Source organism: Pristiophorus japonicus, chromosome 19 (genome assembly GCF_044704955.1).
Source record: "Pristiophorus japonicus isolate sPriJap1 chromosome 19, sPriJap1.hap1, whole genome shotgun sequence".
In the NCBI taxonomy this organism is placed as follows: domain Eukaryota; kingdom Metazoa; phylum Chordata; class Chondrichthyes; family Pristiophoridae; genus Pristiophorus; species Pristiophorus japonicus.
Window position 1 is genome coordinate 66,460,281 of NC_091995.1, and position 26,170 is coordinate 66,486,450.

The 26,170-nt window shown below is 51.7% G+C and overlaps 1 protein-coding gene across 1 annotated transcript; it reads right to left on the reverse strand.

The window, feature by feature from the left end:
* Positions 1–391: 391 nt before the first annotated feature.
* Positions 392–23,941, reverse strand: LOC139230477 (platelet-derived growth factor subunit B-like). The gene is made up of 7 exons (XM_070862300.1): positions 23,348–23,941; positions 21,255–21,315; positions 14,689–14,778; positions 12,052–12,251; positions 10,338–10,461; positions 4,195–4,330; positions 392–2,743 (listed from the first exon to the last, which is right to left on the reverse strand). The coding sequence occupies exons 1-6, from the start codon at positions 23,399–23,401 to the stop codon at positions 4,215–4,217; spliced, it is 645 nt and encodes a 214-aa protein (XP_070718401.1). The 5' UTR covers positions 23,402–23,941; the 3' UTR covers positions 392–2,743; positions 4,195–4,214.
* Positions 23,942–26,170: the final 2,229 nt, after the last annotated feature.

Consider the following 26,170-nt stretch of genomic DNA (forward strand, 5'->3'; position numbering starts at 1 on the left):
TGGAACCTGGAGTAACCCTGCCTGAAGCCATCTGTCCGTAGGTCCTTGGCAACCAACAGCAGAAACCACCTTCTGTTTGCAACACTTTCCCTCTGGATCAAAACTGAATGCTTTTGCCCGCTGTCCTCCAAAACCTGGAATTGTGTCAGGCGATCAAGCCGCTGTGAGAAGGGGAAGGCATTGCACCACCTTGGAGGGCAGGTCGGTCCCTCTGTCTCCCAACCTTCACACATAGCCTCAGGCTTTCAGCAGGGAATGAATATAATCAACAGAATGAGTCGATCCAATTATTCATTCCACATTCCCCAGTCCCTGTTCTTGCTGGAATGTGTGACTCACTGACACAGATTTCAGACCTCCCTCTGCACCTGGCCTGCACAGGGATCAGTCGTAAGACAAACATCCATTTATTATGCTTCATAGAAATTTTTACAACATTAAATATATAAATAATTAGTCACAATGTTTAACTTGAAAAATAGTTCAGTTCCAGTGAGCTGATGGGGAGCTGTCTATCCTGTCTGCAATCTGTGCCTCACTGTATACTGTCCTCAGTCTATGTCTCACTGTATACTGTCCACAGTCTATGTCTCACTGTATATTGTCCGCAGTCTGTGTATCGCGCTGTATACTATCCGCAGTCACTGTGCCTGGCTGTATACCGTCCACAGTCTGTGTACCTCGCTGTATACCGTCCACAGTATGTGTACCTCGCTGTATACCGTCCGCAGTCAGTGTACCTCGCTGTATACTGTCCGCAGTCAGTGTACCTCGCTGTACACTGTCCACAGTTAGTGTGTCTCGCTGTACACTGTCCACAGTCAGTGTGTCTCACTGTATACCGTCCACAGTCAGTGTGCCTCACTGTATACCGTCCACAGTCAGTGTATCTCGCTCTATACTGTCCACAGTCAGTGTATCTTGCTGTATACTGTCCACAGTCAGTGTGTCTCACTGTATACCGTCCACAGTCAGTGTATCTCGCTCTATACTGTCCATAGTCAGTGTATCTCGCTGTATACTGTCCATTCAGTGTGTCTCACTGTATACTGTCCGCAGTCAGTGTATCTCGCTGTATACTGTCCACAGTCAGTGTATCTCGCTGTATACTGTCCACAGTCAGTGTGTCTCACTGTATACCGTCCACAGTCAGTGTATCTCGCTGTATACTGTCCGCAGTCAGTGTATCTCGCTCTATACTGTCCACAGTCAGTGTATCTCGCTCTATACTGTCCACAGTCAGTGTGTCTCGTTGTATACTGTCCACAGTCAGTATATCTCGGTGTATACTGTCCGCATTCAGTGTGTCTCGCTGTATACCGTCCGCAGTCAGTGTGTCTCGCTGTATACTGTCCGCAGTCAGATGTAAGAAGCTGCAATGCACAGACCCGTCAAGGGATCTATCTCTGATCAGCGATAACGGTCAATCAGCGACATCGATCCATTGATCCCCTACCCCATGTTCCCGACTAGCCTCACGCCCCATTTGGACCAGCACTATGGCACTCGGTGCTGTTCCAGGTGGATCCAAGGTTGGAACTTGATCACAAGTCCTGGCTCCCATCCAGTGCAGGCCCATCCCTAGCCTCGGGCAGTGTAAACACACAGCACCAGCCAGGCTGCTGTCAGCTCTTGAAGTATGCAGCAGGTCTGCAGGGAGAGGGCGGGGCTGCAGCTCACTGTGGCTCAGCGTGGCTTCACTGCAAGGCCTTGGACACCGGGTCAAAATCTTCCCAAGGCCAATCTCAAGGGCGGCTTCAAGGGCAGAGCAGAGACTCCTTCTTCAGCCCCATTAACCCTTCTATGCCTGAAAGCACGATGGCAGGACGCAAGAGCAGAACCAGAATCAGCTTGGGAGGTGGGGTTGGAGGGGGGGAGGCGTCAGTAGTCATGGAACAGAATTGAACCCAGTTGTTCCCCATCAGAAGCAGAGAGCTGGGTTCTAATCCACCCCAGAGCTGGAGAGGCTGCTGGTCCCGCTCTTGGGGCACGTGCCCTAATCCTGAGTGACCTTTAGAATCAGTCTCTGCACAAGCTAATGGGCCGGGATTCTGTGGCGGGGGCAGGTGGATGAGGATTTTGATGAGGGGGGGGGGGGGGATGAGGGGGTGAGGGTGAGGGTGAGGGAAGGTGGATGAGGGCTGGGGGGAGGGGGGAGGAATGAGGGGGACGAGGGACGAGGGACGAGGCGGGAGGGGGGAGTGATCCTATCAGCACCTGGTGCACAGACTCGAAAAACCAATGTATCCCTTTAAAATGCTACTTCGAAACTGGCAGAACCAGCCAATAGCAGCAAGGCTTTGCCTCGTGCTGTTTACTAGTCAATGCACGGTAACGGACATTAAATATAGCAAATATATAAAAAAGCGAATGTACAGTGCAAACAGCATGCGTGCTTCGATGCAGCGTTGGCCAGACCCTGTCCCTTTGTCTCTCCGTTGCTCCGACCCACACAGGCACAGAGTGCATTGGCTGCCATCTTTGCTCGACAGATCCAGTGGTCATCACTTATCAATGGTTTAATTAAAATCATTTTTAGTCTTTAGTGCACATTGGTCTCTGGTTTGTCCAGTTGCTTGGGTCAGCCGCTCTCGCAGTTGGTTAGATTTGGCCATTAACAGTTTGACATTGCACAGATTCATTCTCATTGGCTGCCAACAGCAGATTCAACAGAAAGTCTTCAGGTGAAGGACTCCGCCATCTCACTGGAAAATCCATGGGGCCGCTTCCGAGTGCAAGACACCTGCAGAGAGAAAGAGGATGTTGTGAGTGTGAGAGAGAGAGAGAGAGAGAGAGAGAGAGAGAGAGAGAGAGAGAGAGAGAGAGAGAGAGAGAGAGAGAGAGAGATCGACCAGTGCGGGACTAACAGTGCCCCTGCCCCACGCCACCCGTGAGGCACTGTCTTGCCCTCAGTCAGCAAACAGGGACAGCTCAGGCACCTCACATTCAGACAAGGCCCACGCCCAAACCAGAGCCCTCCTCCCCCCCCCCCCCACCGAACCTGTGCCCCTCCCACTGGCATCCCCTTCCCCTGAACCACCCTCGACCCCCAAATCCCCTGTCTATCCTCCCTCCCCCTCTCCCACCTTCTTTCCCGATCACTCGTCCCCCTTTTTATTTATTTTTCTTCCAAGAAATGCTTGGAAGAACTGCGACACACGGAATGGATTCCTTACAGAGGACCCCACCTGAAGGATCAAACCTTCCTCGCAAACAGTGGGCAACCATCGACCGTCTCAGAACTGGTCTCGGTCGATGCTGCCACATTCATCGGTGGGAGATTAAAGCATCCCCATCGTGTGACTGTGGAGCTCCTAATCAGACCCTGGGGCACGTCCCTGAGCACTGCCCCCACAGGGAATGTGACGTTTGATTTGCTTTGCTACTACACAGACTGGTAAACAGACTTGCATTTATATAGTGCCTTGAACGGCCACTGGACGTCTCAAAGCGCCTTACAGCCAAACCAGTACTTTTTGGAGTGCAGTCACTGTTGTACTGTGGGAAACGGGGCAGCCAATTTGCGCACAGCAAGCTCCCACAAACAGCAATGTGATTAAAACAGATTATCTGTTTTAGTGATGTAGGTTGAGGGATAAATATTGACCAGGACACCTGTGATAACTCCCTGCTCTTCTTCGAAATAGTGCCATGAGATCTTTTACGTCCACCTGAGAGAGCAGATGGGGCCTTGGCTTAACTTCTCATCCGACAGTGAGGCACTCCCTCAGTACTGCACGGGAGTGTCAGCCTAGATTTATGTGCTCAAGTCCCTGGAGTGGGACTTGAACCCACAACCTTCTGACTCAGGTGAACTGAGCCACAGCTGACACACCATACTACCATAGGAAAGACTCACCCCCAAACCCCCACCCAACAACCCGAACCCCCCGCCCCCACACCCTTCCTGCCCTTGGGAGGGCTGGCAGAGTTCCAAATGGAAATGAGGAGGAATTTCTTCTCTCAGAGGGTTGTAAATCTGTGGAATTCTCTGCCCCAGAGAGCTGCGAAGGCTGGGTCATTGAATATATTTAAGGCGGAGATAGACAGGTTTTTGAGGGATAAGGGAGTAAAGGGTTATGGGGAGCGGGCAGGGAAGTGGAGCTGAGTCCGTGATTGCATCAGCCAAGATCTTATTGAATGGCAGAGCAGGCTCGAGGGGCCGAATGCTGCTCCTATTTCTTGTGATCGTACCTGAATGTTGTGCCCTGGGTCTATGTGTGGGAGGGCCTCTTCTTTCCACCGATGTGCTTGAATTTCTGATGTTTCCGTTTGCTGCGGCTGTACTTGCGTATCCGGATCACGGTGGGAGCTGCAGTCACCAAGGGCCCTGGTGAGAAGACAAAGCCATCAAGCACGGAACTTGTATTACCCAGGATCCAGCCCAACCCTCAGCAAACCGATCTCAGCAAGTTAGGGAGCAGATTAAGCAGCGAGCTCCCTGCTCCTGGCTGCTCCATGGGGACCCCTCCGCAATGTGTTTGGTATTGATCTCGATTGATCACAGAGCCAGGCTTAGCTGTGATGCTTCCCACAGTTGAATAGTCACTGTCCATAGAAACATAGAAACATAGAAAATAGATGCAGGAGTAGGCCATTCAGCCCTTCGAGCCATGGCTGAACATGCAACTTCAGTACCCCATTCCTGCTTTCTCGCCATAACCCTTGATCCCCCAAGTAGTAAGGACTACATCTAACTCCTTTTTGAATATATTTAGTGAATTGGCCTCAACAACTTTCTGTGGTAGAGAATTCCACAGGTTCACCACTCTCTGGGTGAAGAAGTTTCTCCTCATCTCGGTCCTAAATGGCTTACCCCTTATCCTTAGACTGTGACCCCTGGTTCTGGACTTCCCCAACATCGGGAACATGCTTCCTGCATCTAACCTGTCTAAACCCGTCAGAATTTTAAGCGTTTCTATGAGATCCCCTCTCATTCTTCTGAACTCCAGTGAATACAAGCCCAGTTGATCCAGTCTTTCTTGATATGTCAGTCCCGCCATCCCGGGAATCAGTCTGGTGAACCTTCGCTGCACTTCCTCAATAGCAAGAATGTCCTTCCTCAAGTTAGGAGACCAAAACTGTACACAATACTCCAGGTGTGGCCTCACCAAGGCCCTGTACAACTGTAGTAACACCTCCCTGCCCCTGTACTCAAATCCCCTAGCTATGAAGGCCAACATGCCATTTGCTTTCTTAACCGCCTGCTGTACCTGCATGCCTACCTTCAATGACTGATGTACCATGACACCCAGGTCTCGTTGCACCTCCCCTTTTCCTAATCTGTCACCATTCAGATAATAGTCAGTCTCTCTGTTTTTACCACCAAAGTGGATAACCTCACATTTATCCACATTATACTTCATCTGCCATGCATTTGCCCACTCACCTAACTTATCCAATTCACTCACCGGTCTCACCGATGGGCAATGGGCATGTGGTTTAGGGTGAGAAACAGCTGGAATATTGAAGTGTTACAGTAGATACAGGTGCTGTGCAGGAAAGCAGATCCATTAAAGCAGCGACTGCTGGGGAGATGAGTGTAAAGGCAAGTTGGACATTGTCTACTATCGCCTCCACCCAATACAGGAGGGTACAGAGCAAACACCCACCGAATAACCCGACCCCACCCAGCCACCAACCAAATCATAGAAAGTTACAGCATGGAAGGAGGCCATCTCGGCCCATCGTGTCCACGCCAGCCGACCAAGAGCTATCCAGCCTAATCCCACTTTCCAGCTCTTGGTCCGTAGCCCTGTGGGTCTAAGGCACCACGGGTGGCTCAGCTGCATGGGGGGAGGGGGGGGGGGGCGCGGAACAAAGAATAAAAATGCCCTAGTGGTAGGGGATTCAATAGTTAGGGGAAATCTATCGCAAGAATTTCTGCGGCCGCAGACGTGACTCCAGGATAGTATGTTGCCTCCCTGGTGCCAGGGTCAAGGATGTCACAGAGCAGCTGCAGGGCATTCTGGGGGGAGAGGGTGAACAGCCAGAGGTCGTGGTCCATATCGCGACCAATGAAATAGGAAGAAAGAGGGATGAAGTCCTGCAGGCTGAGTTTAGGGAGCTAGGAGAAAAATTAAAGGGTTGGATCTCATAGATAGTAATCTCCGGGTTACTACTGGTGCCACATGCTAATAAGTACAAGAACAGAAGGATAGAGAGGATGAACACGTGGCTGGAGAGTTGGTGTAGGAGGGAGGGCTTTAAATTCTTGAGGCATTGGGACTGCTTCTGGGGGAGATGGGACCTGTACAAACCAGATGAGTTGCATCTCAACAGTGCCGGGACCAATATCCTTGCGGGGAGTTTTGCTAGTGGTGTTGGGGAGAGTTTAAGCTAGCTTGGCAGGGGGATGGGAACCTGAGAACAAATTCAATAGGGAAGTAAAGCAGAAGTTGGATAACAAGAATCTCGAAAGCAAATCTGTAAGACAGAGGAAACAGGGCTTAGTATGGAGTAAGCAAGGAGGTCTTCCTGTGCTGAATGGTATATACTTTAATGTAAGGAGTATAGCGAATGAGGCGGATGAGCTAAGAGCACAGGTAGACACTTGGGAGTGTGACATTATAGCCATTACAGGAACACAGCTGAACGAGGGGCAGGTTTGGCAGCTCAATATTCCTGGTTTCAGGATTATTAGACAGGACAGAGAGGGGTTAAAAAGGAGGGGGGGCGGGTTGCTGTATTGATTAAAGAAACTATTACAGCTGTAAGGAGGAATATGTTAGAGGGATCAAATGAGGCCATATGGGTTGAATTGAAAAATAAAAATGGGACGATCACGCTGCTGGGCGTGTATTATAGACCCCCAAACAGTGGGAGGGAGATAGAGGAGCAAATATGTCAGCAAATTGCTGTGAAGTCCAAAAACCATAGGGCAGTAATAGTAGGTGATTTTAACTATCCAAATATTGATTGGGATAAATATAGTGTGAAGGGTATAGAGGGTGCGGAATTCCTAAAATGCATTCAAGAGAACATTTTTGGTCAGTATGTAACAAGCCGAACACAGGAGGGAGCGGTTCTGGATTTAGTTTTGGGGAATGAAGCTGGGCAGGTTGAAGGGGTATTAGTGGGAGAGCACTTGGGTGCCAGTGACCATAATTCAGTCAGATTGAAGATAATTATGGATAAGGACAAGGATAGACCAGGAATAAAAGTCCCAAATTGGAGAAAAGTTAACTTTGCTAAGTTGAGACGTGATTTGGCCACAGTGGACTGAAAACAGCTACTTGTGGGTAAATCAGTGTAAGGCATTCAAGGAGGAGATCCGGAAGGCTCAGGCCAAACATGTGCCCTTAAAGAAAAAAGGTGGGAATAACAATTCTAGAGCCCCCTGGATATCTAGGGGTTTACAGGGGAGAATTAAGAAAAAAAGGGAAACTTATTTAATATACCAACGGCTAAATACTGTTGAATCTCTGGAGGAATATAGAAAGTTGAGAGGTGAAATTAAAAAGGACATTAGGAATGCTGAGAGAGCATGAAAAATTCTCGACAAGTAAAATCCAGGAAAACCCAAAAGATGTTCTGTAAATATATTAAGAGCAAGAGGATAATTAAACAAAGGGTAGGGCCTATTCGAGACCATGAGGGTAATCTGTGTGGAGGGGAAAGGTGTGGATATGGTTCTTAATGAATACTTTGCGTCTGTTTTCACAAAGGAAAGGGGCAATGCAGATACTGCTATCGAGGAGGAGTGTGATATTCTGGATGAAATAAACATAGTGAGAGAGGAGGTATTATGGGGTTTAGCAGCTTTGAAAGTGGATAAGTTCCCAGGCCCGGATGAAATGCATTTCAGGCTGTTGAGCGAAGCAAAACAGGAAATAGCAGAGGCCTTGACCATCATTTTCCAATCCTCTTCGGATCCAGGCATGGTGCCGGAGGACTGCTAATGTGGTACCCTTGTTTAAGAAGGGAGAAAGGGATAGGTCAAGTAATTACAGGCCTGTCAGCCTAACCTCAGTGGTGGGAAAATTATTGGAAAAAATCCTGAAGGACAGGATGAATCGACATTTAGAAAGGCAAGGATTAATTAGGGACAGTCAGCACGGATTTGTTAAGGGAATTTCATGTTTGACTACCTGATTGCATTTTTTGAGGAGGTAACCAGGAGGGTTGATGACAGTAGTGCTTACAGTGTAGTGTATATGGACTTTAGCAAAGCTTTTAATAAGGTCCCACATGGTAGACTGGTCACAAAGGTTGAAACCCATGGGATCCAGGGCAAAGTGGCAAGTTGGATCCAAAATTGACTCAGAGGTAGGAAGCAAGGTGTAATGGTTAATGGGTGTTTTTGTGACTGGAAGGATGTTTCCAGTGGGGTTCCGCAGGGTTCAGTACTGGGTCCCTTGCTTTTTGTGGTATACGTTTGAATATAGGGAGTATGATTAAGAAGTTTGCAGACGACACTAAAATTGGCTGTGTGGTTGATAATGAAGAGGAAAGTCATGGGCTGCAGGAGGATATCAATCTACTGGTCAGGTGGGCAGAGCAGTGGCAAATGGAATTTAATTCAGAGAAGTGTGAGGTAATGCACTTTGGGAGGGATAATAAGGAAAGGCTATACACATTAAAATGGTAGGCCACTTAATAGTGTAGATGAACAAAGGAGTGCTTGTCCACAGATCCCGGAAAGTAGCAGGCCAGGTGGATAAGGTGGTTAAGAAGGCATACGGAATGCTTGCTTTTATTGGTCGAGGCATAGAATACAAGAGCAGGGAGGTTATGCTTAAATTGTATAATACTCTGGTTGGGCCACAGCTGGAGTACTGCGTGCAGTCCTGGTCACCGTATTATTGAAGGATGTGATTGCACTAGAAAGGGTGCAGAGGAGATTTACGAGGATGCTGCCTGGAATGGAAAATCTTAGTTATGAGGACAGATTGAATAGGCTGGGTTTGTTCTCCTTGGAATGGAGGAGGCTGAGGAGAGACCTCATTGAGGTGTGCAAAATATTGAGGAGCGTCATATAGTGGATAGTAAGGGCCTATTTTCATTGGTGGTGGGGTCAATTATGAGGGGGCATAGTTTTAAGGTGGTTGGTGGAAGGTTCAGAGGAGATTTGAGGCGGGGGGGGGCTTGTTTACGCAGAGGGTTGTGGGGATCTGGAACTCGCTGCCTGGAAGAGTGGTGGATGCAGAAACCCTCACCACATTTAAAAGATGGTTGGATGGGCACTTAAAGTGCCGTAACCTGCAGGGTTAGGGACCTAGAGCTGGTAAGTGGGATTAGACTGAATAACCTCTTGTTGGCTGGCGCAGATACGATGGTAAGTACAGTAGGGAATCTAATACGGCCAGGGTGATCTCCTGGACTAGTTTCAATAGCCTGGATGGGTCGGAGAGGAATTTTCCCAGATTTGTTCTCCCTAAATTGGCCTGGGTTTTTATGTTTTTTGCCTGTGTCAGGAGATCGCATGCCTCCGGTTGGGGTGGAGTGTAGATTGTTCCAGTGCAAGGGATGTCGCGGTTGTGTGAGGCGGACTGGTTGGGCCGGATTCCCTTTACTTTTCCGTCATTGTTCATAGGTTTATTGTAACCTTCAGGGCTGCTGACCGAGGGCCGTGGGGCTCTTTATCGGCCGGCGCGGACATGTTGGGCTGAAATGGCCTCCTTCTGAGCTGTAAATTTCTATGTTTCTATGTTAACCCCAAGAAACCCCAGACACCTATCACATACCCCCGAGTAACCCCGACACCCATCACATACCCCAGAGTAACCCCGACACCCATCACATACCCCAGAGTAACCCCGACACCCATCACATACCCCAGAGTAACCCCGACACCCATCACATAACCTCGAGTAACCCCGACACCCATCACATAGCCCCGAGTAACCCCAGACACCCATCACATAGCCCCGAGTAACCCCAGACACCCATCACATAGCCCCGAGTAACCCCGACACCCATCACATAGCCCCATGTAACCCCAGACACCCATCACATAGCCCCGAGTAACCCAGACACCCATCACATAGCCCCGAGTAACCCCGACACCAATCACATAGCCCCGAGTAACCCCAGACACCCATCACATCGCCCCGAGTAACCCCGACACCCATCACATAACCCCGAGTAACCCCGACACCCATCACATAACCCCGAGTAACCCCGACACCCATCACATAACCCCGAGTAACCCCGACACCCATCACATAACCCCGAGTAACCCCAGACACCCATCACATAACCCCAAGTAACCCCGACACCCACCAAATAACCCCGACACCCATCGCATAACCCCGGGTAACCCCGACACCCAGGGCTCCAGCCCATCGCCTGCTCCCCGGCCCGAGCGTGTGTGCGCATGTGCGCGGGATGCTCACCCTCTCTCTCCTGGGATTCGGTGTACTGAGCTGTGGTCATACACTTGCACCGCACGTGGTCATGCAGCACCACCACTGCGGTCTGGGTCACCAGCCGCCTACGAAGAGATACCCTCTTTATGACCTGAGGGAGAGGAGAGCAGTTAGAGAGAGCATGGGGCAGTCAAACTCCGCAACACTCACATAGAACAGCAAGTTCAGAAATACAGAGCAGGCCAGGCAGCCCTAGTCGCAGTTTGCAGTCGATGTTCATCACAGCCCTCTTTAACCTGCCCCTTCCCATCAGTCCCCGCTAACCTACTCTGCCTTTGCAGAGTTTTCCATCAATCCATCCCAAACAGAGAGATGACCAAGGGTGATGGCAGGTGTAACTGGAGCGACCCAACCGAGGACAAGGCTGGACTCTCCGCACTGCCTCCGCTCTGACCATTCTAGAAGCTTCTCTTCAACAAGCCTTTTCCAGCCAGCGTCCCGGCACTTTAGGAATTCGGTATTCCCGAATTTTCTGCTGGGTTTATTGTGGGAGAATGAAGAGAATTTCCTGACTGACCCCTGACCTGCAATCGGATTGTGTGTAGGTTATTTTTACATCTGATGGGGAAAGAAGTTTCATTCCTGATGGGAGAGGGTCAGAGAGCCAAGGTAACACCAGCCGCCACTGGCCTGCGTCACTACACACTGATCCAAACCACAGCGGGAAAGGCCACACAGCAGGTGCCCACGGAGAGAGGCCTGCAACTCCGGCCGGCCCGGAGTGGTGTAGCAACAGAGACACATCCCCCAACACCAGACCGACCCCCGACACCACCCCAACCCCTGGCCCCCAAACACCAGACCGACCCCTGACCCCACCCAACTCCCGATCCCCCCCCCACCGACACCACCCCAACCCCCCCCAAACACCAGACTGACCCCTGACCCCACCCAACTCCCGATCCCCCCCCCCACCGACACCACCCCAACCCCCTCCAAACACCAGACTGACCCCCGACATCACCCCGACCCCCCCCAAACACCAGACTGACCCCCGACACCACCCCGACCACGCCCAAACACCAGACCGACCTCTGACCCCATCCAACCCCCGACCCCCCCAGGCCTACACCACCCCGACCACCCCCAAACACCAGATCGACCCCTGACACCACCCCGACCCCCCCAAACACCAGACCGACCCCTGACCCCACCCAACCCCCGACCCCCCACCCAACACCAGACTGACCCCCGACATCACCCCGACCCTCCCAAACACCAGACCGACCCCTGACCCCACCCAACCCCCGACACCCCCCCAAACACCAGACCGACCCCCGACATCACCCCGACCCCCCCAACACCAGATCGACCCATAACCCCACCCCTGACCCCCCCAACACCAGATCGACCCCCGACCCCCCCCCCCCCAAGATGAGACCGACTCCTGTCCCCACCCCGCACCCTCCCACCAAACTGACCTGTGTCCCCACCTCGACCCCCGACCCCCCAACACCAGACCAACACCGTCCCCACCGACATCCGACCTCCGACCTCCCCCCCAACACCAGACCGATCCTTGTCCCCAGCCCGACCTCCGGCCCCCCCAACACCAGACCGACCCGTGTCCCCACCCTGACAACACCACCCCCTCGACAACCCATCTCCCCCAACACCCCGACCCCATAACACCCAATCCCCCCGACCCCCGGGAGTGGGGCCTGGCAGTAATGGTGCCCACCTGCACGTGCCGTTCTTGCACCTCAGTTGCCTGGCACTGGTAGTTTCTGGTGTTGCAGCAGCCCGAGCATCGTTGCACCTCCACACAGGACGGCCAGACAAAGAAGTTTGCGTTGGTGGGGTCCACCATACTGCGCGTTATCTCGATCACTGCAGGCCTCAGCTTGCATTCGGCTGGTTTGGCATCTTCCACCACGGACACTGAAAGAGATGGAAATCGGCTCAACACAGCAATCTGGGCACGCAGCCTCAGCACCAGCCCCTCACTCAGACCAGACCAGACCACAGGTCCCTCCGACACCCCGCAGTACCTCCCTCTGCTTCACCGAGCCCCAGCGGCACCATGACAACTTGCACTTAGACAGCGCCTTTAACCTATTGGTGTAATCAGACACAAATTGACAACCAGCCAAAGGACGAGATATTAAGACGGTGACCAAAAGCTTAGTCCAACAGGTGAGTTTTAAGGAGCATCTTGCAGGACGAGAGAGAGGCAGAGAGGTTTAGGGAGGGAATTCCAGAGATTGGGCCCAGGCAGCTGGAGGCACGGCCGCCAAAAGGTGGTACGAAGGGGTGGTGATGAACAAGAGGCCAGAATGGAAGGAGCCGAGAGTTTGGGGAGGGTTTTTTTTAAGGAAGTTACACAGGGAGGGGAGGGGCCATGAATAAATTTAAACACCAGTGTGAACAGGACACAGTGTGGGATCGGAGACCATCAATCACCTCCACCCCCCCCACTGTTCAGGGGCCAATCACCTCCACTGCCCCACTATCCAGGGGCCAATCACCTCCACTGCCCCACTGTCCAGGGGCCAATCACCTCCACTGCCCCACTGTCCAGGGGCCAATCACCTCCACCTCCCCACTGTCCAGGGGCCAATCACCTCCACTGCCCCACTGTTCAGGGGCCAATCACCTCCACTGCCCCACTGTCCAGGGACCAATCACCTCCACCTCCCCCCTGTCCAGGGGCCAATCACCTCCACTGCCCCACTGTTCAGGGGCCAATCACCTCCACTGCCCCACTGTCCAGGGACCAATCACCTCCACCTCCCCCCTGTCCAGGGGCCAATCACCTCCACTGCCCCACTGTTCAGGGGCCAATCACCTCCACTGCCCCACTGTCCAGGGACCAATCACCTCCACCTCCCCCCTGTCCAGGGGCCAATCACCTCCACTGCCCCACTGTCCAGGGGCCAATCACCTCCACTGCCCCACTGTCCAGGGGCCAATCACCTCCACTGCCCCACTGTCCAGGGACCAATCACCTCCACCTCCCCCCTGTCCAGGGGCCAATCACCTCCACTGCCCCACTGTCCAGGGACCAATCACCTCCACCTCCCCCCTGTCCAGGGGCCAATCACCTCCACTGCCCCACTGTCCAGGGGCCAATCACCTCCACCTCCCCCCTGTCCAGGGGCCAATCCCTGTGCTTGCTGACCTACATTGGCTCCCGGTCCAACAACGCCTTGATTTTAAAATTCTCATGCTTGTGTTCAATTCCCAGCATGCCTCGCCCCTCCCTATCTCTGTAACCTCCTCCAGCCCCACAACCGTCCCCTCCCACCTCACACCCCCCCGCCCCCCCCAAAATCTCTGCACTCCTCCAATTCTGGTCTGTCATGCATCCCCAACTTCCTTCACTCCACCATTGGCAGCCGTGCCTTCCACTGCCGAGACCCCAAGCTCTAGAATTCCTTCCCAAAACCTTTCCACCTCTCTTCCCTTTTTTAAGTCGCTCCTTAAAACCGACCTCTTGAACTATGCTTTTGGGTCACTTGTCCTAATATCTCATGTGGTTCGGTGTCACATTTTGTGGAATTTGCGCTCCTGTGAAACGCCTTATCCCAAGAAACTGCCCTCCACCCCGGTGATCTCGACTAACCCCCCACTTCAGGAACCCCGGCTCATATCCCCCAAGGGAATCCTGACTCGTCCCCACCCTTCCCAGGATCCCGACCACACTCCCGGGATTGTTACTGGCCACCCCCGCCACCACCACCATCATCATCATCGGCAGTCCCTCGAAGCAAGGATGACTTGCTTCCAGGCTGAAAAGGGATGAGTTCACAGGTGTTTCAATGAAGGACCTAATATTCCGGATCTCGAACTACATCCTGAAGGATGGAAGATGCCTGTGCGTGGATTTTTTTAACGTGGGGTGGCCGTTACACACCAGTCACCACACGGGCTTGACAGAGCTAGGTCTTGGTCCAGTAGCAAGGGTTAACCAAGACAACTGGAGACCAGCTCTGCTGCACGGACCTAATGCGCACCAGTGTGGGCTGGTCAGTGCTGTCCCTGGGCCCTTGCCTCTTCTGGGCCCCGAACCCCGATCACATCCCTCTACGAACTCTCGCCGCTTCTGCTGTGCCTGCCACATTGCGATCGACCGTCGCCCTCCTGCAGCAGCATGTGCTGCTCCCTCCAATGGCCCCGGCCTGCTGATGCTCTTGCAGGCCGGGACAATGCCGCCAGCATTGGCTCACCGCCATCACAAGCCAGGAAGTGGTAGGTGTGATAGGTGTGCGCAGGTGTGCAAGCCCCTCCCCTCCCCTCCCGCGACAGCCTCCAGTCTTTGTGACGGCGGGAGATCGGTGGAACCGGACGGTGGGTTTATACACATTATGGTGCTCACCCGGACTGCGGCTGACACGGAGACCTCGCCAGTGACCACCTCCGCTTACAGACACCGAATAAAGATTCACAGAATCCTCACCGTCTGCATCTGAAAGCAACAAACACACAAAGGCTGATTATTATCCATATCAATCTCGAATCAATATTTAAAAATTAAGAGTTGGCTTTGAGGAACCAACGGTTCCAAGCGACCAATCGGGTTCCTCAAAGCCAACTCTTAATTTCAACAAGTGCTTTTAATTAAATTATCAGAATATTACATTCCTCTAAAAGTACTATTCCAAAATTTGCAGATGACACCAAATTAGAGGGAGATGTAGTTAATACAGAAAGACATTAATAAACTTGCAGAATGGACGTGTAATTTGCAAATGAACTTCAATATAGATCATTAAGGAGGTGGTTCAATTTGGAATTCAGCTAAAGGGATCAAGGGTATGGTGAGAAAGCAGGAATGGGGTACTGAAGTTGCATGATCAGCCATGATCATAATGAATGGTGGTGCAGGCTCGAAGGGCCGAATGGCCTACTCCTGCACCTATTTTCTATGTTTCCATGTTAACCTACTCTTTTGGGAAAATAAGTGTCTAAATGGGGTAGAGGAACGGTCATTAATCCTATTCAGGAGAAGCTTCTTTACAGAGATTGGTTAGAATGTGGATCTCTTCTTCAGCAGTCCCCCGGAGTCGAGGATGACTTGCTTCCACACTAAAAAGAGTTCTCAGGTGACTGAGGAGCCCAACGTGGGACCTACAGTCTCTCACAGGTGGGGCAGACAGTGGTTGAAGGAACGAGTGGTTGGGGAGCCCAGGTTGCTGCGCGCTCCTTCCGCTGTCCTTCGAGACCCGAGGTGCTCAGCGCCCTCCCAGATGCTCTTCCTCCACTTAGGGCGGTCTTGGGCCAGGGATTCCCAGGTGTCGATGGGGATGTTGCACTTTATCAAGGAGGATTTGAGGTTGTCCTTGAAATGTTTCCTCTGCCCACCTGGAGATCACTTGCCGTGAAGGAGCTCCGAGTAGAGCGCTTGTTTTGGGAGTCTCGTGTCAGGGCATGCGGACGATGTGGCCCGCCCAACGGAGCTGGTCGAGTGTGGTCAGTGCTTCGATGCTGGGGATGTTGGCCTGAGCAAGAACACTGACGTTGGTGCGTCTGTCCCCCCAGGGGATTTGCAGGATCTTGCGGAAACATCGTTGGTGGTATTTCTCCAGCGATTTCAGGTGTCTACTGTACATGGTCCATGTCTCTAAGCCATATAGGAAGGCGGGTATCACTACTGCCCTGTACACCATAAGCTTGGTGTCAGATTTGAGGTCCGGTCTTCAAACCCTCTCTTCCTCAGGCGGCCGAAGGCTGTGCTGGTGCACTGGAGGCGTCGATGTCTGCCCTTGCTGATAGTAGGCGCCTGAGGTATGGAAAGTGGTCCACGTTGTCCAGGGCCGCGCGTGGATTTTGATGACCAGGGGGGCAGTGCTATGTGGCGGGGTCAGATTGGTGGAGGACCTTTGTCTTACGAATGTTTAGTGTAAGACCCATGCTTTCGTACACCTCGGTGAAGATGTTGATGATGGCTTGGAGTTTGGCCTCTGAAGGTGCGCCGATGCAAGCGTCGTCGATGACAGAGGATGGGACGGTCTTGGATCTAGCCTGGAGGCGACGAAGGTTGAACAGGTTCCCACTGGTTCTATAGTTTAGTACCACTCCAGCGGGGAGCTTGCCGAGAGTGAGATGGAGCATTGCAGCAAGGAAGATTGAGAAGAGCGTTAGCGCGATGGCTCAGTCCTGCTTGACCCTGGTCCGGACGTGGATTGGGTCTGTGGTGGATCCATTGGTCAGGATCACGGCTTGCATGTCGTCGTGGATCAGGCGGAGGATGGTGACAAACTTTTGGGGGCAGCTGAAACAGAGGAGGACGCTCCATAGTCCCTCACTGTTGACAGTGTCAAAGGCCTTTGTGAGGTCAAAGGCGGCCATGTGCAAGGGTCAGTGCTGTTCCTTGCATTTCTCTTGTAGTTGTCGCTTGGTGAAAATCATGTCCATTGTACCCCTTAGTGGACGGAATCCGCATTGTGACTCTGGGAGGACCTCTTTAGCCTCAGGGAGGAGACGACTGAGGAGGAATCTTGCGATGACTTTTCCAGTGGCTGACAACCTGGAGATTCCTCTGTAATTGCCGCAATCGGACTTGTCCCCATTTTTGAAGATGGTCTCGATTACGGCATCCGAGATCTCCCTGCATGCTCTACTCCTTCCAGATATGAGAGAATGAGGTCATGCATTCGTGCCAATAGTACTTCTCCGCCATATTTTAGTGCCTCAGCGGGAATTCCATCGGCTCCTGATGCCTTCTTGTTCTTGAGCTGACGGATGGCCTTTTCAACCTCATGCTGGGCTGGGGTTGTGCTGAGATGTGGGTAGCATGCTGCAGGTTGGAGTCGAGGACACTCACATCGAAGGCAGAGTCTCAGTGAAGGAGATCTTCAAAGTGTTCCTTCCAGTGGGCCCCGACTGCCTCGGTGTCCTTAATGAGTGCTTGGGGCCGAGAGAGCTGAAGGCACGCATCAATGGTGGAGTGGAGGGGGACAGGCAAGAGGCCAATTTAAATACATTTCAGATTACCAGTACAAATACCCGGTGTACTAGTGTCCCGGTTACCAATTCCAATTCCTGGTCACCAATACCCAGTTACCAATACCCGGTTACCAATACCAATTCCAATTCCTGGTCACCAATACCCAGTTACCAATACCAATACCCGGTTACCAATACCCGGTTACCAATACCAATACCCAGTTACCAATACCAAATGACCGGTTACCAATACCCGGTTACCAATACCAATACCCGGTTACCAATTCCAATTCCTGGTTACCAATACCCGGTTACCAATACCAATACCTGATTACCAATTCCAATTCCTGGTCACCAATATCCAGTTACCAATACCAATACCCGGTTACCAATTCCAATTCCTGGTTACCAATACCCAGTTACCAATACCCGGTTACCAATACCAATACCAGGCGTTTTGATGCCAGTAGCAGTGGCACAAATCCTCTCACCGACATTGAAATTCAGCTCATTAATCCTCATATTTCACACATTTGTACAAACCACTTGCAACTGAAGTGTGTAAAGTGTGAAATTCCAGGGATAATAAACTCTTCCAGCTCTGTAATCCCCTGGTTTTGGAGCGATTCATGGTCCCACTCAGCAGCTGTGAACTAGATGCGATTAATGGGCAATGAGAATGATCAGACTGGCATGTGGACACTGCTTGGATTTTAAACACCACCTATTGGTTACTTGCTGCTTAACAACCAGCGGTCCCACCGTAACTGGAAAGAGCACCAGGCCTCTGAGCTGGCTCCAATTATATGGAGAATGGTATGTCGCCAAACCTTGGGCAGCCTTGCTGCAGAATCTACATCCCCGTGTGACAGAAGGTGATTGAGGGTGCCCCAGTGATTGGCCGTGAACTGCTGCAATGGAACAGGAGGAGGCCCATTCAGCCCCTCGATCCTGTTACACAGGGACAGGAGGAGGCCCATTCAGCCCCTCGAGCCAGCCACACAGGAACAGGAGGAGGCCCATTCAGCCTCTCGAACCAGTTACACAGGAACAGGAGGAGGCCCATTCAGCCCCTCGAGCCAGCCACACAGGAACAGGAGGAGGCCCATTCAGCCCCTCGAGCTGGTTACACAGGAACAGGAGGCAGCCATTCAGCCCCTCGAGCCAGTCACACAGGAACAGGAGGAGGCCATTCAGCCCCTCGAGCCAGTTACATAGGAACAGGAGGAGGCCATTCAGTCCCTCGATCCTGTTACACAGGAACAGGAGGAGGCCATTCAGTCCCTCGAGCTGGTTACACAGGAACAGGAGGCGGCCATTCAGCCCCTCAAACTTTTTCTGCTATTAAATCATGGCTGATCTGTACCTCAAGTCTGTCTAACACCTTGGTTCCGTATCCCTTAATACCTTTGCCCAACAAAAATCTACGAATCACAGTTTTGAAATTCTCAGTTGACCCTCAGCCTCAAAAGCTTTTTGGGGGAAGAAAGTTTAGAGTTCTACATGAGGAAAGGAGAACGAGTCAGGGTTGTTTCTTTTGGAGAACAGCTGATGTTGAGGTGATCCACATAGAAAGGTCACAACAGGGAAACAGGTCATTTCGCCCAACCTGTCCTTGTCAGCAGTTAACCTACACATGAGCAAATAGACCTGATCACATTTACCCACCCTGTTCCCATATTCCTCCTTTTCCTTCATCCACCTCTCCAATCTAATCTTCAATCTTGACGGTTTCTGCCACTAACCCTGGCAGTGAATTCCACAACCTCCCGGCTCTGTGTGAGGAACGTTCTCCTGCCCTCAGTTCTAAATCTCCGACATTCAATCTTGCATCTATGACCCCTCGTTCGACCCTCAACTACTGAAAAAGTTATCTATGTTGTTCGAACAAAAACAAACCCCACTTTCTCAAATCTTTCCTCACAGTTTTCAAATTGCCAAGGAACTTGACAAAGTTGATCGGAGCAAATGGCACTCTGTGATGCAGGGTTCAAAACCCAGGGGATGCCAGCTACAAATGGGGAAATTAGAAGCCGACAGGAAGTCAGGAGAGTATTTTTCACCCAAGCAGGATCCAAGTTGTGGAATAAGTTACCTGGAATTGCTAGTGTAATTGGCATCAGGGGATGACTAGATATGTTCCTGGAGAGGGACCGCATTAGCAACAACAACAACTGACATTTCTATAGCGCCTTTATAGTAAAACGTTTCAAGGCACTTCACAGGAGCATAATCAGGCAAAACTGTGACACCAAAGAGGTGGGTTTTAAGAAGCTTTTTAAAGGAGGAGAGGTGGAGAGGTTTAGGGAGGGGTTTCCAGAGCTTCGGACCCAGGCAGCTGAAGGCACGGCCACCCATGGTGGAGAGATTAAAATCGGTGATGCACAAGAGGCTAGAATTGGAGGAAATGAGACGATGGAAAGGTGGGGGTAAGATCAATTAAAAAAGATGGCCTTGTTGGGCCTAATGGTCCTTTCCTGCCTCTAAAAGTTCACATTATCGTTAATCAAGAATGAAATGTCCAATTACATTGGGAATGGAAGAACTTCCAGCACGCCAAGAGTTAACAGAATCCTGCCAGCGAGATTGAACGCACTGAAATGCTAACTGTGTCATATTTAAGAAGCAGAAATGTTAATGTGAAGGTCAACAACGCAGGCGAAAGAAAGAAACTTTGTTCATTTGAATGTTTCAGACAATTGGAAATACAAACTATCAGGAAACTATTCCACAAATTCCATCCTTGTCGGGACAGGCGGAATGTTAACGCAGGGTGCCTATATTTAGAAGCATATTCATTGTGTTTGAAAAATACAAGAAGAAAAGATTGGCATGTAACAATGCTGGGACAGAACCCAGCACAGTGAGTGAGCCAGCACCCTCACGCGATGCTTCACTCGGTTACGCTGGTGAGAAGATAGTGGAGCCTTGCCAAAGGCCGTTGGACTCTGAAGACAATTCCAGGAAACACTGGGCTTTCTTAGATAGCAGCTGAGCCGAGGTTGGAATGGTCAGCAGACAAAACAGGCGAGAATTGAAATGTCATTACAGAACACCATAAGGAATGCGGTCCCATCTGGGAGCACCCTTAACCCAGGAGGGAGCATGGAAGGAGAGGAGGCCCCACCCTTCTCCAGCCTGCTCGTAGCTCACTCACTCACTGCTCGCCTGCAGGCCGAATTATCTGGGAACCACAACCCAGAACAAAGTCCGCAGCTCCCTGCTGTTGCAGGAGTTGTGGTGCCACACTCGATCTTCTAGCCCTGGGTGCTGGCATGCACCCTTTACTGTGCTCTCCCTCTCCGCCATTCTCGGTACAGTCGGCACACCCATGCACGATGGGAAGCTCTCCCTAAACCGCGTTCCCCCACCCCCCCACCCCGCCCCACGCCAGCTCTCTTCGCACCTTCGAAAGCCCCACGAACACCAAACCCTTGGACCCTACCTGTGCTCATTTCTTCCCATTCCTGCTCGGTTGACGATCACCACCTTGCGGAGTGGGGCACCAGACCCCTGTTGGTCATTCTATGGCAGCAATCACCCCGTACAGATGGTGAATGGGCTCTGCACACCCCCCACCCACCACCACAGTGGCATCAGCGCACACCCTCTGGTCATCCTTTACCAACCCGGAGACCCAGCATGTGAGCAAGTCCTTGCAAAATGATCAGTATGTCCCCTTTCATTCCCAAACTCACTTTATGTCATCTGGTCTATCTGTTACCAGTCCCCAGGTAAACCCTGCCTATTGCCCGTTCTCTCTGTATTACCCATCACTGTGTATTGCCTCTATCCAGTGCCCTTTCCTCGTCAATTGCCCCAATCTCTCCTCCTATTGGCCCTCCCCTGTGTATTGCCCCATAACTGCCTATTAGTGCTTCTCTGTGTATTGTCCCTAACCATTGCCCGTTCCCTGTCGATTGCCCAATCCCTTCTGCCTATTGCCCCGACCATGCCCCTCCCCCGTGTACTGCCCACAGTTTGCCTTTGATTTACCTTGGGATTGATGCTGGAGGAGGCTCGGGAATTCTCTGTGTTCAGGAGAAATCCAGTTACTCTGTGGGAGAGAGAGACAGCAGTGGTTAGTGGGCAGCACAGCACCTGCCCATATGGGGATAGAGCGGCACGCACAGTCTGACTCTGAGCAAACCCCCAGACCAGGGCAGGAAAGGACAGAAGGAGACAGTGCTCCCAATCCCACAGCAGACTGGCACCCTCCCGTAATGGAGAATCAGACTACGAACAAACAATGGGTGAGAGGCCAAACATTTTGTTATAACCTTACACCACATACAGTGTCCTGGAAACAACACGTGGATATTGCAATAATCCTAGTTTCTGTGTCTCCCATTGCCCTGCACATTGTGATTTGCCCCATTTTCCTGCACACCGTGATTTGCCCCATTGCCCCGCACACCGTGATTTGCCCCATTGCCCTGCACACCGTGAGTCCCCTCCTCTTTAACTGCTGTCCTGGGCCGCCCACTCCAACTGATACCCGTGCCCTCCGGCTACAAACTTCTCCCCATGGCCACCCCCCCGACCGAGACAGGCCGAGTGCAGACGCTGAAGGATGTCACTCGGAGTAAAGTTACGGGATAAGATTCCGACCCCTCCCCTGCTTCCTGCTCCCAGACCAAAATGACACCTAGGTTGCAAACAATGTGTTTCAGCCTCAGACAGATGCTAGGGTGAGAGATGGAGTCAGAGGTTAGGGAACGCAGTTTGCGGCGGGGAGCAAAGATAATGGTTTCGGTCTTCCCAGAATTTAATTGGAGAAAATTTCGGCTCATCCAGTACTGGATGTGGGACAAGCAGTCTGACAATTTACAGACCGAGGAGGGGTCGAGGGAAGTGGTGGTGAGGTAGAGCTGGGTGTTGTGAGTGTACAAGTGGAATCTGAGGCCGTGTTTTTGGATGATATAGCCAAGCGGCAACATGTAGATAACAACAACTTTTATTTATATAGCGCCTTTAACATAGTAAAACATCCCATGCGCTTCACTGCAGTGTTACAGACAAACAGATACATTTGACACCGAGCCACAGAGGAAATTAAGGCAGATGATCAAAAGCTTGTTTAAAGGAGGTAAGTTTTAATGAGCGTCTTAAAGGAGGAACGAGAGGTAGCGAGGCGTCGAGGTTTAGGGAGGGAGTTCCAGAGCTTAGGGCCCAGGCAGCTGAAGGCACAGCCACCGATGGTTGAGTGATTATAATGAGGGATGTTCAAGAGGCCAGAATTTGAGGAGCGCAGACATCTTGTGGGATTGTGAGACTGGAAAAGATTACCGAGATAGTGAGGGGCAAGGCCACAGAATGATTTATGATGAGAAATAGGATGGCACCAAGGATCGATCCTTGAGGGACACCAGAGGTAACGATGCGGGAGTGGGAAGAGAAGCCGTTGCAAGAGATTCTCTGGCTATGATTAGATGGTTAAGAATGGAACCAGGCGAGTGTGATCCCACCCAGCTGGACAATGGTGGAGAGGCCGTTGGAGGAGGATGGAATGGCCAACTGTGTCAAAGGCTGCAGACAGGTCGAGAAGGACAAGGAGGGATAGTTTACCTTTGTCACAGTCACAAAGGGTGTCATTTGTAACTTTAATAAGAGCAGTTTCGGTACTGTGGTACTCTCCCAGAACCTGCCCCTCAGCAGATCCTGCCCCCGCCCCCTCCCTTCGACCCAGTCCCCGCCCCAGATACTGTCCCCCCAGACACCCCATACGCCTTCCCTCAGACCTTTGCCCCCCCTTGACACCCCCATAACCCCTCCCCCAAACCCCATCTCTCAGATCCTTGCCCCCCAGATCCCCCCATACCCCTTCCCTCAGACCCTTGCCCGCCCCAGACACCCTCATACCCCTTCCCTCAGACACCCCCAGACCCCTTCCCTCAGACCCTTGCCCCCCCAAATAACCCCAAACCCTCTCCCCCCCAAATAACCCCATACCCTCTCCCCCAGACCCTTGCCCCCCCAGACACCCCCATAGCCCCTCCCCCTACAGACCCTCTCCCTCCCCCCTGCCTCCATAGACCCCCTCCCTCACTCCCCACCGCTCCCACAGACTCCCTCCCTGCCCCGCTCACCTGAGTCCGCCGCCACAGGTAGCACAGTGCGAGTAGTGCGATCCCGAGTTGCATGGCTCCGCCCGGCCCGGCTCCCTGTCGGATACACAGCTCAGAGGGCAGCGCCTACCCGGCTCATCTCCCCGGGACTGGCACTCGGCGACCTGGGGCTCCCCGCGCCAGCACAAGACCCCCTCCGTCGCAAACAACAGCCGCCTGAACAAACGCACAAACTTTGGCCGAAGTTGTTGCTCCGTTGATAGTCCAGGGGCGGCCGGAGAGCCCCAGAGTCTGAGTGTAGCAGGAGCGGAGCCTGATCCCGGGCAGCAGGTGCGTGTCCCTGGGCTCTGTCCCTGCTCCCCACACTAGCTGCTCCCAGCCCGGGTCTGCTCTGCCTCTGTCTGACCTTCTCTCGGTCTGGTCCTGTCTCGGTGTTGCTCTGTGTCTCTGTCCCTCTGCCTGTCTCTGTGTCCCTGACTATCGTTGTCTGCCCCTGTGCCTGCTCTCGCTCTCACTGTCACTGTGTGTGTGTCCTACTGTTACTGTCTGTCTGTCTGTGTCTGTGTCTGTGTGTGTGTGTGTGTGTGTGTCCTGCTCTCACGGGTGCTGCTAACATTGACTGGCCCTACTCTCTCCGCCCTCCTGCACTTTTATAGCCACCGAGCAGTGAAGGTGTGAAGAATGAGTGCGCATGCGTGGCGGGGATTCCCCGTCATAAAGGGAAGGTGGGACTCCCCCCGCCGATAGAAAGTGTAGCCCGAGGGGAGCGCTGGGAGGTGCTCCTTGGAAAGGCCCCCGGCACAGAGCTGCTCACTCCCTGCTCAGCCTCTCACTGCCAGCTTCTTACACTCTTTGCATTCCCCTTTCCTTGCCTTTATCCCTTGTTATCTCTTCCCCTCGTTTTTTCTCGACAATTATCCTTCCAGTCAGTTTCTTCCGCTCCCTCGCACACTTTCTCTGCAGTTCATTCGCTCTCTCGCACTTTGCTGTGACCCTGTAGGTCTGGCTCTCACTCTGGCTCCCTCTAACTCCACCAATTTCTCCACTGTTTTTTTTCTGCCTCTCTTTATCTTTTTCCTCTTCTTTGCGTATTGCTTTCTGCCTATCTCTCTTTCTCCTGCGTATTTGTCTGTTAATTGTACATTTGAGATTGCTAGATTTATGTTAACCAGAGATATTAAGGATATGGAGCCAAGGTGGGTATATTGAGTTAGATCAGCCATGATCTCATTGAACAGGCTGAAGGGGCAGAATGGATTACTGCTCTACCTACCTTATCCTTGGGCTCCGTTGCACTCTATCTCTCTTTCTGTCTGCCTTCATTTCTCTGACTTTCTCTCTTTTCCTCTGTATAACTCCTGTATCTCTCTCTCTCACTGTCTCTCTCTCTCACACTATCTCTCTCTCACTGTATCTCTCCCTCTCACTGTATCTCTCTCTCACTGTGTGTCTCTCTCTCTCTCACTGTATCTCCCTCTCACTGTATCTCTCTCGCTCTCTCTCTCTCACTGGCTCTCTCTCTCACACTGTGTCTCTATCTCTCACTGTATCTCTCTCTCTCTCACTCACTGTATCTCTCTCTCTCTCTCTCTCTCTCTCTCACTGTATCTGTCTCTCACTATCTCTCACACTCTCACACACACTGTTTCTCACTCTCTCAATCTATCTCTCTCTCTCTCACTGTATCTCCCTCTCTCACTGTATCTGTCTCCCTCTATCTCTCTCTTTCTCTCACTGTATCTCTCTCTGTTTCTCTCACTCTCTCTGTATCTCTCTCTCTCTCACTGTATCTCTCTCTCTCTCACTCTCACTGTATCTCTCAATGTATCTCTATCTCTCATTGTATCACTCTATATCACTGTATCTCTCTCTCTCTCACTGTATCTCTCTCTCACTCTTTCCCTCGCACTGTATCTTTATCTCTCTCATTCTATCTCTCTCTCTCTCTCTTACTCTATCTCTCTCTCTCACTGTATCTCTCTCGCTCTCTGTATCTCTCACTGTATTTCTCTCTCTCACTGTATCTGTCTCTCTCTCACACACACTGTATCTCTCTCTCTCTCACGGTATCGCTCTCTGTATCTCTCTCTCTGTATCTCTCTCTCACTGCATCTATTTCTCTCTCTCTGTAACTCCCTCTCTCTCTCTCACTGTATCTCGCTCTCACTGTCTCACTCTCTCTCCCTCACTGTATCTCTCTCTCTCACTGTATCTCTCTTTCACTGTATCTCTTGCTCTCCCTGTATCTCGCTCTCTCACTGTATATATCTCTCTCACTGTATATATCTCTCTCTCACTGTATCTCTCTCTCTCTCCCGCTCACTGTATCTCTGTCACTCTCACTGTATCTCAACCTTTTCTCACTGAATCGCTCACTCACTGTATCTCTCTCTCTCTCTCACTGTATCTCTCTCACAGTATCTCTCTCTCACTGTGTATCTCTCTCTCTCTTTCTCTCTTACTGTATCTCTCTCACTCACTCTCTCTCTCTCTCTCTCCCACTTACTGTATCTCTCTCTCACTGTATCTCTCGCTCTCTCTCACTGCAACTCTCTCTCACTGTTTCTCTCGCTCTTACTGTATTTCTCTCTCATTGTCCCCCCCACTCTCTCTCACTGTATCTCTCTCTCACTGTATCTCTCTCTCTTACTGTATTTCTCTCTCATTGTCCCTCCCACTCTCTCTCACTGTATCTCTCTCTCACTGTATCTCTCTCTCACTGCATCTATCTCTCTCTCTCTGTAACTCTCTCTCTCTCACTGTATTTCGCTCTCACTGTCTCTCTCTCTCTCTCCCTCTCGCTCCCTCACTGTGTCTCTCTTACTGTATCTCTCTCTCTCACTG

What these genes read in the sequence shown, in the direction of transcription:
- LOC139230477 (XM_070862300.1), bottom strand. Translation starts at nt 23,401, where the DNA reads ATGCAACTCGGGATCGCACTACTCGCACTGTGCTACCTGTGGCGGCGG. An exon ending in ACCTGTGGCGGCGGACTCAG is followed by an intron (nt 21,316 to 23,347) that starts GTGAGCGGGGCA and finishes TCTCTCCCACAG; the next exon opens with AGTAACTGGATTTCTCCTGA. An exon ending in CCGTGTCAGCCGCAGTCCGG is followed by an intron (nt 12,252 to 14,688) that starts GTGAGCACCATA and finishes CATCTCTTTCAG; the next exon opens with TGTCCGTGGTGGAAGATGCC.